The sequence below is a fragment of the Cibotium barometz genome, chromosome 61 (assembly GCF_041138505.1).
Source record: "Cibotium barometz isolate CiBa-2024 chromosome 61, ASM4113850v1, whole genome shotgun sequence".
NCBI classification, from domain to species: domain Eukaryota; kingdom Viridiplantae; phylum Streptophyta; class Polypodiopsida; order Cyatheales; family Cibotiaceae; genus Cibotium; species Cibotium barometz.
Genome location: NC_141106.1, coordinates 28,755,134 through 28,766,258, shown reverse-complemented (window position 1 = coordinate 28,766,258; position 11,125 = coordinate 28,755,134). Strand labels below are relative to the sequence as shown.

Genomic DNA, 11,125 nt, shown 5'->3' with positions numbered 1-11,125 from the left:
GTTGTGTTACAAGGTCCACTTAAATTGTGCTCCAGCGACTAACTAATTCCTATCTACAACTTAGTTGAAGACTGTCTCCTACACGAGCCCTCTAGCTGTTTTTCCCGTGACAGCTAAAGTTGGAATATTTCTTATATTACTTACCATATCCAATCTTGTTCTCCAACCTTCCTGCCCCATCTTCCACCACAACATACAGCTCTTAGGGTAAGAAGCCTACTTTTATACAGAGGTATGGGTTTGTGGGCTTCAAAAAAAAGTAAATTATCCATAGTTTCACAGAAGGAAGAGCAAATTTGTAAGATCATGTATTCTTTTATACTTCACAATGCAAAATCACGGCCAGTTAGAACAATGGCAAAAGGTAGATCTCACCTCAGGTAGAACAAGGACATGCACATGGATGCTATTTCCTTATTCTTCCTTTCCTTTTCTAGCATCACAAAAGGTCTACACATATATATTTGTTTGGCTGGAATGTGCATTACAAAACATCATTTTGAGTCTCAAATGAAGCTGAAACTAAAAGAATGCAGATCTTCACTAAGTTGGGGAGACTTGCCAACTATGAAAACATACAGAACACTGTAGAAGGCCATCATTAATCACAATTAATCATAGCTAAACAGTATGACTAACTTTTTCTTCCTAGAACTACTAAGTCGGGGTTTATTTCCAATAAGAGTGCCAAATAAAGTGTAGCCGCATTGCATGCATGTCAATGGGTGTCACGCACACTATCCCAATAAAGCTTCAACAATACCATTCAAGCAAAATATTCAGATTTGGCAATTGAAAAGTTAAGATTACAATGTTGCCCTCTTCTATAACTGCTCAGAGAATTTCAATTCCTATGAAAAGCCTTCCTCCATAAACATTGCCCACAAATCAGCGCTGGTAGCTGGTCCAAATGTCCTCCAAATAAAAACAGGCCGTACTTCCCTTTTTAATTAGGACACCCTAAATGGATACAAAACCTAAAGACATTGGATCCAGAACATAAAGACATTGGATCCAGAACATAAAGACCTTATACTTTCTATTGCAAACACCGCCTCCTATTGTTGTTTTCTATGGTTGGAGATTCAATTTCAATTCTCAATGCTCACACCTGGATTCGCAGCACTCAGGTAGTGCCAGAGGAAAAAATCCTAGCTTACTCATACACAGGAGCTCTACAAGAAAAATCATAGGAAGTTGTGCTCTTAAACTTTAGCACTCATACATCCTCCTTTCAGGAATGCTGCTCCTACTTACTAGCACGTTTACATGATTGACTTCCAGCCCAAAGGCTATTTCAATAGTGACAAAAGCCAACTTTGGACATGGCTTCGCATACCCATCTTTCTGCAGGTAAGCATAGACTGAGCCTCTCACACAACTAAGAACTTAAAAGCTGTGCAGAGGGAGGCTGCTGTACACATTACAGAAAATAGTCCGGTGCAGGCTTCTTTGATGGAACACCTCGTGCTTCCTGTACAAAAACCACAACCATAAAGAGTTAGGGGAATCTCTCTCTCTGTCATCATGATCAAACATAGGCCAGCCAAGGTAGTGCAGAGGACCTTAGATGAAAAGAGGTTCACTGGAACTGAGTAAAAAATGAGACAACCCCTCTTGAGACAATCACCAACGTGAATCAAGAAACAATGGGCATCCAAGCACCAGGAATCAAAAATGCCTGGCACATAGGCAAAGACACCACCAAAGATAGACCACTCATTATCAAATTCAGAGATACCAAAGGCCACACAGGAAGAGGGCCAGTCTAAAGAAAACCACCCTATGAAGACTTGGTACACATGCATATTGAACATAGAAAGGAATTGTCTTAAAAACAAGTGCAAACAACAAGAGATCAATTCAAGTGGGTTGTATACCCTGAGGGCAGGAATGTCATCACTGATAAAGGGGAAAGGCAAGAAAACAAGGAGGCCAAATAGAGGTGAGTGGCCCATGAGATCAAAGAGAGCATCTCGGTGTCACCGCGGAACTGTAAAGCCATAAAGCTGGGAAACTTCACAGAGACTTTTAAGGGTTGTGACATTGCCTTTTACCTCTTGTATTAGCTACACTTGGGAATCCACCTACAAAAATGAGACGTGTATGCATATGCCAGATACAGTGGCTAGGCAGCCACGACATGTATACGTCGCAACAAGCTACTTCTTCCCACAGAAGTCAACCTATCCAAGGACTTTGGCTAGATTGGAACCCTGATCCCCCATATACAATGCCTCATACACAGACACAGAAGAATTCTCTCAAAAGTAGAAGACAGCCAACAGAAAGGCAGAGATGCAAGAGTTTCAAGAGGATACATTGATGCTTCCCGAGATCATGCCACATAACAACCAGATGCTCAACTGACAAGGAGGCTACACTCACAGTTTACAGCAAACACTCCATTGAAATGGGTACAACACGTGATTTACTCATATTACAAGAATGAGACAGTAACTCATCTTCAAGCCCTAATTGCCAGCCACACAGAAGTGAGGTAGCACCCTTGGTTGCTTCATTGGGTCTTCCACCTAGATTTCCAATTTGCCAGATTTCTAGCCCTCCCACTCATGCCCCAACACAACTCTTATTCAAGTTGTCACTTAACATTAGCATCAAATTTCTCAAGAGCAAGGCTCACTCTATGACCTAAGTTTCTACCTTACTGGCCCCAATCAACACCCTGTCCACACTCAGAGAAAGCCTCCCATCACCTAAAACAACTTTCCCAACGTAATCAAATCCACTAAGACTCGAGAATGGCAAAGCAAAAGATCATGCCATATAGTTGGAGTTCTTTACCTACAGCTTCCTTCAATCCTAGACAGGCTTTTAAAAGAACCAATTCACCAATGGCTCTCCCAAACCTGGTCTTAAAAAGACATTTTATGCATGCGCGCGCACACAAACCCACTGGAAAGATCAGTTCCCAAGCTTGACAAAAAATAAAGTGTGATCTTGACTCTATAAAAGTCTACTCAAAGATCCAAATCATTAACTCCATGTATAGCAAGAGAGACAAAAAAACTATTGAACCATTATGGTAGGCCATCTCATAGCAAAGATATTTAGATCAGCTTTAAAGGCGCATCCTAGCGAGTAGGTAGAGAGACAAGGGATCCATGGCATGAGCTCAGCAAGCTTACTCCACACAAGACCAACAAGACCACATATTCAGACTTATGACCATCATTCAGGAAGCCGGGCATCAAGGACAAGTTATGCTGCTTTGTGGATTTTTGCAAGACTTTCAGCGTGGTTCTAATGCCAAAGGTTGCTTATCAACTTCCCTATCAATGCTTGAGCAGTTTTGACCAGATTTAACAAAAGTTGACAAGTTTGCTCACGTTTGACTAGGATTTGACTTTGGTTGTTTTGATTGATATATATATATATATACCTTCATAAGGTCAGAAAAATCTGAACTTGCGAATTGAGAGATTTGAGAAAGAAATAATAGGGAAGAAGGACAAAGACAAAAACAAAGCATTTGAAAGATCAAAAATAAATAAACTAACAAACCTAGCTACTAAGGAGAGGAAATCAAAAGATAATATCAAACGAAGACTTTTAATTAAGACATTAACCAAAAAAAACAAAAAACAAAAAACAAAAACAAACAAACCAAAAAAAACAAAACAAAACAAAATAGTAAAACAAAGAACTGCAAACTCTAGACCTAAAGCACTAAGAGCTAGAACCAAACATTAAGCTAAACTTTAAAAAAGACTTCGACTCAAAAGTCCAACCATTAACTCCAATGTCTGTCAACACGAAGTGTAGGTTCATCAACTCTATCATGCACAGCGTGGACAATAAGCTATGACATCCCTACTCACGTCATCAGTGCCCAAGAGTAGGTGCAGGTTTGTATAAGGTTAGTCCAAAAGAACATGCTTTATAAAACCAGCGAACTGACCTTCTATCAATGTCAGTAATATATCAACGTTTAACTATCATGGACTTACTCTGATAAAAAAGCACATCAGAAGATTCACTTTATGTAAGATCCTCTTCAAGAACCAGATCCAAATGTGCTTTTATTGCTTCATTCTAGTGCAGAGTCTCTGCCAAAGTATACATGATGCAATCTGAGAAATAAAGAATACCCAATTGAGGTGCAGGAGTCTCCCAATTTTTTTGATTTCAGTAAAACCTTCATGGAGAGTGTGCAAACAGCAGCAATTCAAGATTGCGAGACAGTACAAAAAAAAAAAAAAACCCCCCAAACACAGAGATAGAGAGAGAGAGAGAGAGAGCAGGGGTGAAGAGAAAGGGCAACCAAATATTACAAAACACACACACACAAGATCTAAGGCTGGGAAGAATCAGGAGCAACGTGCAAGAAACCTTCCAGCAAAGGTGAGGCCAGCCAGCAGTAGAAGTAAACGATGATGGTCAGCAGGAGCAGGCAACAGCAAGCGGCTTGGGTTCATCGATAGCAAGCAGGTAGGAAGAAGCGCCAGCAAGAGGAGGTTGATTGCAGAAGAAACAGGCAGATAGGGTTGGCAAACACACCAGCAGGTCAACGTTGACGAGCAGACCGGAATCAATTCTTGATGGTATTCTTGTTAGTGCTCTGTAATCCATGCACAAGCGCCAAGAACCATCTTTCTTTTGCACCAAGAGCACAAGTGAGCAAAACGGTGATGAGCTTGGCTAGATCAGTCCCTTTTTCAACAACTCATGTACCTAGCTCATGATTTCCTCTTGTTGGGCTGCACTAACACGATATGGCGATCTATTTGGTGGGGTACTCGAATAAGATCAATAGCATGATCTTCTGGCCTTTCCTGAGGAAGTTCTCCTAGCAATGACTCAGAAAAGCAATCTTAATACTTACGTAGAAAATCGATCCTGTCTTTATCTAACATAGACAAATTAGATTGAGGTTCATCATCTTTTGCATCCTTAACAAAAACCAAGTATGCGGAAAGATGCTTTTTCATTTCTAATGAATGGCCGAAGCCGATACAATAGGATCAGATTTCCCTTTAAGCTTTACATCCAAAATGTGCTCTTTCCCTCTATAAGTCAAAGTAATCATCCTATTGTACGTATCCACCACCGCATGTACCCTACGGCACCATGGGATACCCAACAAAACATCACACCCATCAAGTGGCATGATATAAAACTCCTCACTGTCCACATAACCCTGCACATGAAGCCTCTACTTCCCAATGATAGGGGTAACGGGTTCTGCATACCCAAGACAAGCTATATTAGCCTCATACATAGGCCCCATCTCCTCTGTACGAATCCCCAATTTGCCAGCCAAATCTGGTGAGATAAAGTTGGCTCTAGCACCTATGTCAAAGAAGATCAAAGCGTTCTCATCTCTAACCTTGCCCCATGCCCTGCACAACTCTGTCTCCTCACCACCTGGAGGCTGGAAGTTCCCCAACAAGATCAGGAACTAACCCTACAGAAGGCTTTGTTTTCTTAGTCTTGGGCTCCCCTTTAGTGTTGGACTTACGCTTAAAACAATTGAAAGACATATGTCCCTCTTCGGTATATGTGTCAAAGAAAATTAAAGCATTCTGATCTCTGACCTTGCCCCATGCCCTGCACAACTGTCTCCTCACCACCTAGAAGTTCCCCAACAAGATCAAGAACTAACCCTGCATAAGGCTTTGCTTTCTTAGTCTTGGGCTCCTCTTTAGTGTCAAAGTCCTTGTTGGACTTACGCTTAGGACAATTGAAAGACAAATGTCCCTCTTCGGTACAGAAAAATCATTTCTTGGCCGGTAACTAATAAAGTCTGTTTCTCCTCAGGAGTTCTCTTAGGCATTGGTAACATCTTACGCCATTTCTTTGCAGCCATTGTTGCACCCCAAGATGCATGCCCTGACTCCTCAATTTTCTTGCCAGTTCTTTTGCTGCCCTTAATCCAGTTGAAACCCCAGTGAGTAACGCATTTGCCATCATGGCATTCTCTATCATCTGCGACATATTTGTAAGTCGGGTCTTAATGCAATAGTCACACACTTCCTTGGGCAATCCACAACAATACTTCTCAACCTTCTCAGATAGTGACACTACACGATAAGGAGTAACTGGGAGTAGAGCTTCCCAAAACTTCTTGTTATAATCCTCAAGATTCTCACACATCAATAATCCAACTTATGCCACGTTGTCATTACATCCACCTCAAACGTAGATGTGAGCCACACGGAAGAGAACACCAGTTTAAACTGTACCCAAGTAGATGGTGCTATGCCCTACAAAAGAACAGTGGACCACCACTGCAATGCATTGCCCTTCAGAAAAGTCGCGGCTTTTCTTACTTTAGAGGACTCAGTGTAATTGCCACCAGAAAAGGCAACATCAAACTGCTGTAAAAAGGATAGAGCCTTGAGCCTGTCTTTGGCCCCACTGAATGTGTCAAATTTCACTGCAACTCCCCCTCTCTTATAATCCTTCACCTTACCCATAGCCGTTAGATTATCGTAAGGAAGTGGCTTCACAAGATTGCTACCCCCCTGCATTCATGCCCATACTAGGGTCAACATTGGTAGTTCCCACACCCTGCATACCATGCAATCCTGCTGATCCTCCCATGTTTCTAAACATGCCACTATGCATACCGGGATGGATGCCCCCATACATGTTTCCTTGCATTCCGGGCTGCATGCACCCATACATATTCCCTTGCATTCTGGGCTGCATACCATTATACATGTTGCCTTGCATACCATGTTGAAAACTAGCTCCAAATTTCCCTTGCATTCCCACACCTCCTTGAGAATAACCCCCAGTCGTAGATTGTAACACGGAACCACCACCAAAATAGCCTGGATGCAAAGATTGTTGTGAAATAGGTGGCTACCCGAAAAAGGAATTATGTGGGTTTGCACCGTAAGTGTTCTACATGTTAGGAAACTGTCCAAAAGCAAGATCCTGTGGGATAGCACTATTGTTGCCCTGAGGTGGGTTCCTAGAACGCATCTTCTTCTTCTTCTTCTTCTTAGGCTCAGAACGGGCCCTCATAAATTCAGCAAACTTCTCACTTAGCGTGAGCTACATGAGCGCCCCTGCCAATCGGGCTTTAAATTGGGCATCCTCTTCCTCTTTACTTGGCATATCTTCTAGCTACATTACATCCTCATACATGCATCTGCTGCAACCTGTTCTCCGCAAGTATATCCTCAGATTCAATCCTCTCAGGAGTGGTCTCTTGCTCTTCCTCATCATCATAGTCATGGTCATCCTCTTGGTCATACATCTTGTTGAAATTTTCAGCAATGACTTTCCTCGAGACAACCACAAGCTCACCCCCCTGGGAAAGTTGGTGATGGTCCCCACAACAGAACCTTGAAACCGGCCTTTAGTAAAAACCAAAGTGCACTTTAGTAGAAACCAAAGTGCACTAGAGTAGCAGTCACCCAAACACAGCTGTAAATTAGCAAATAGGACAAACAAAAGGGAGCTAGAGTGCCTATTGGCCCCAAAGATTGGCACCCCTTTCGGTATTTCTTTATTCACATTCATGGAAGAGTTTAACTGAATACACCATGGCCATACATGGCTTATACATATCCATGTCCAAACTCCCAATCCTCCGGTCCTCTTAGCATAGAGGTTTCACACAGCCCTGTGCCCAAAACACCACTGTCATTCACCTCTAATCTGCCAAGATAGTACATCCACGAGGCCCTGAATACGCATCTAATTGGCCCATGCACATAGCCAAAAAGCCATACATCAGCCTGTAGACTCTTCCAAAAACATGCTAGATTTGCTCATGTTTCTGCCCTCTTAGGCTGCAAATCGCTCCTCTCACAAGGGACCAAGAGAGACACTCCCTAACGCCCACGAGCCGGAGAAAGAAGAACTCTTAGCTTGTGTGCGTTTGACACTGCCCACTAGCCTATGAAAAGAAACAGAGAGAGAGAGAGAATAATAGTCGACTGTCTTTGTTCAGCAACGCCCCTCCCCCCTTGTTTCTCATGCAACCTGCCACCCTACACGAGAGAGAGAGAGAGAGAGAGAGAGAGAGAGAGAGGAACCTCTTGGCTAGGCACTTTCTGCAGCCAGCCCTGCTCGCAAAGAGAGAGAGAGAGAGAGAGAGAGAGAGAGAGAGAGAGAATAACCTACAGTCCTATGCCATTTTCCCCGAGAGAGAGAGAGAGAGAGAGAGAGAGAGAGAGAGAGGTATTAACGTCGGTAGAATGCAACATGAGGGCATATACGACCAACGGTGGGACTTGAACTCGGGTGGATCATGACCTTTATAAGGGCCCTCGCACTAGCCATTCTGCCCCATATGTGGGTGGTAGCAAGGTAGTGCGAGGGTCCTCTTTTATTACACACACACACTACGGAAGAGAGAGGTATTAACGTCGGTAGAATGCAACGCGAGGGCATATACGACCAACCGTGGGACTTGAACTCGGGTGGATCATGGCCTTTATAAGGGCCCTCGCACTAGCCAATCTGCCCCACTTGTGGGTGGCAGAAAGGTAGTGCGAGGGTCCTCTTTTATTACACACACACACTATAGGGGAGAGAGGTATTAACGTCAATAGAATGCAACACGAGGGCATATACGACCAACCGTGGGACTTGAACTCGGGTGGATCATGGCCTTTATAAGAGAGAGAGAGAGAGAGAGAGAGAGAGAGAGAGAGAGAGTGCATTCCTGAGCCTCCCCTCTTTCAACCGTCTGCAGTCCAGCAGCTGAGCACCTATGTGCGTTTTCTGCAACCAGCCCGCCTGTAGCTTCAGCCAACGCTACCCAGATATAGAAAACATCACCCGTCCAGTTGCAGTTGGCCTGTTGTAAAGAGGTGAAGAAATCCTACTGTTCAGTCCCTGTGAGCCCCTTCACAGTCCGCCAACCTTTCAAAAACGTAAGTGACCCCAGCTTGCAACCGACTTTTCCAGAAGAAGCACCCACCCGCCCCCCCCCCTCCAAAAATAACATGACCCCTCCCAAAAGGGCCACCATCCACAAAAAAGGAGGTTCTTTTAATTTTTAAAGGTTTTAAATCCTTTGTCTCCTCCAAACATTTGTCCCCATGGGTTATGAAAAGAGACTTTATTCATCTAGCCCAAGTTTAATCACTTGGCCCCAAGTGTGAACATTCAATAAATGTCCTGCACAGTTGTGTCTTGCATTTTGACCACCATGCCCACATGTTCGAAAATGCTTGTACAAATACACATGATCGTGACATATCACCTGTCAAAAGGTGAAATTTGATAGGCAAAAGGCACCACAGTTGCTTCAGCCATTGCCTATTCCCACATAGCCATGGAAAAGTATTACAATGGATTTCATTATGGACTTGCCACAGACCCAACAAGGTAATGATGCTATTTGGACAATTGTGGACAGGGTAGCAAGCAAGCTCAGTTCTTGCCGGTCAAGAAGACCATCAAAGCTGAGCATATGGTTAAAATGTATCTTACGCAAGTGTTCAAGCATCATGGAATGACGAAGTCCATTGTAAGGAATAGAGATCCCAAGACTACCAAGTCTCTTTTGGTGGGCCTTATTTCATAATATGGACACCAAATTGGACTTCTCATCAGCTTATCACCCTCAAACGGATGGACAAAGTGAGGCTGCAAATTCAACTGTATTGGATCTCTTAAAAAGTTATGTGGCGGATCACACATCTTCTTGAAAGAAGTACTTACCGCTTGTGGAATTTACATACAACAACACAGTGCATGCATCTACGAGAAAGACTCCGTTTGAGATTGTTTATGTTAAGGTGGTTTTGCCACCCATCCTTCGCACAGAGGATGAGATATTTGCCATCTAATGAGTATGTAAGAGATATATACCTAGATGAATCCAAGAACGTGCCCAAATTCACCTTATAAGAAAGTGCAATTTATAACCTCATGATAGTCATCCACAAGACAATAAACCATCAACTCTATCATGCATAGTATGGACTAGATACTATGGCATCCCGACTAACGTCATCAGTGGCCAATAATGGATGTAGAACTTGGTATCAATATATGCTCACACACACACACACACACAATGAAGTGGCTTTTAAATTGGCATTACCTAGTCATTGACATATACACAATGCTTTTCATATAAGTCTCCTTCGCCAGTATGTTGGATCGGAGCCCAGCGAACCGGTCATTGAGAATCCATCAGAAGTGAATGAGCTTGAGTAGATTTTGCAACCAGAACAAATTGTGTATCACAAAGAACGCAAGCTTGCTACAGGCAAACTTGTCAACCGTTACTTGTGAAGTTCGAGAACTATCCTCCCATCGATGCTAAATGGGTATATGAAGAGTTCTTTAGAGATTACCCACACTTGCTTCAAACGTACTTGGATGCTTTTCAGTTGCGAACAATTTAGAAGTCGGGAGGGATGTCACCATTTGGTCACCCAACTGGTCTACCCGTGCTTTCTCATTATGTATGTAGTTGCATATGCGAGGGGGAATGATGTCACTCATGTGATACTATGGACTTGGCTTTCCCTTGGAACTTGTGCTTGTGTACATGCCCGAAAATGCTTGGAGGATTGGAGTTCCATTGGGTCTGGTACCTCGTGTACTTGCCTTGAATACGTCTATTTTGGTATAGTCTCATGAACGGAGATAGTGCATACCAATGTTACATTGCATAGAATTTTATGTGCTTGCCTGCAAATTGAATTTGCATGTTGTTTTCATGCCTACTTGACTAATGTGTAGTTCAAGGTAAGGGAATGCCCACTCGTGAACCGTGCGTGTGATGCTGTTTGTTGACATGGTTATGTGACATGTGACGAGCAATAAATATTGGTCAAAATCTAGCCTTAAGAACTAACATAAATTTATAAGTGAGTGTGTACACACTTCATTAAGTTTTGGGCAACCAAAACTCACTTATAAATTATGACCAACCCCGCGTTCGCACACACTAAGTGACTGATGTCCCGAGGTAGACAAAGCTCAATGCCTACAGTCCAAACCTTATCCCCTTTGTTCAAAGGGAGCAACCAGCCATGCGTTCATCCCAACTTGCACCACAAGTCACTTTTCCTCTTTGCCTCACACCCAAGGTGGACATCTCATCATCTAGAAATTGGCGCCTTCCTTCATGAGTCTCCTTGGCTGTATTTTTTGCACTTTCTCCTTCCCAACTCCATATCCA

General features: G+C 43.0%; 1 protein-coding gene across 2 annotated transcripts in view; it reads right to left on the bottom strand.

Moving 5' to 3' along the window:
* Window positions 1-593: 593 nt before the first annotated feature.
* The window catches only part of LOC147604727 (serine/threonine-protein phosphatase PP-X isozyme 2-like), a 65,497-nt gene continuing 54,965 nt past the window's right edge, over window positions 594-11,125 (bottom strand). For both annotated transcript variants that reach the window (XM_086794637.1, XM_086794638.1), the window contains one exon: window positions 594-1,474. In XM_086794637.1, coding sequence (XP_086650763.1) covers window positions 1,424-1,474 — 51 coding nt within the window. In that variant the 3' untranslated portion in view covers window positions 594-1,423. The remainder of the gene's footprint in view (window positions 1,475-11,125) is intronic.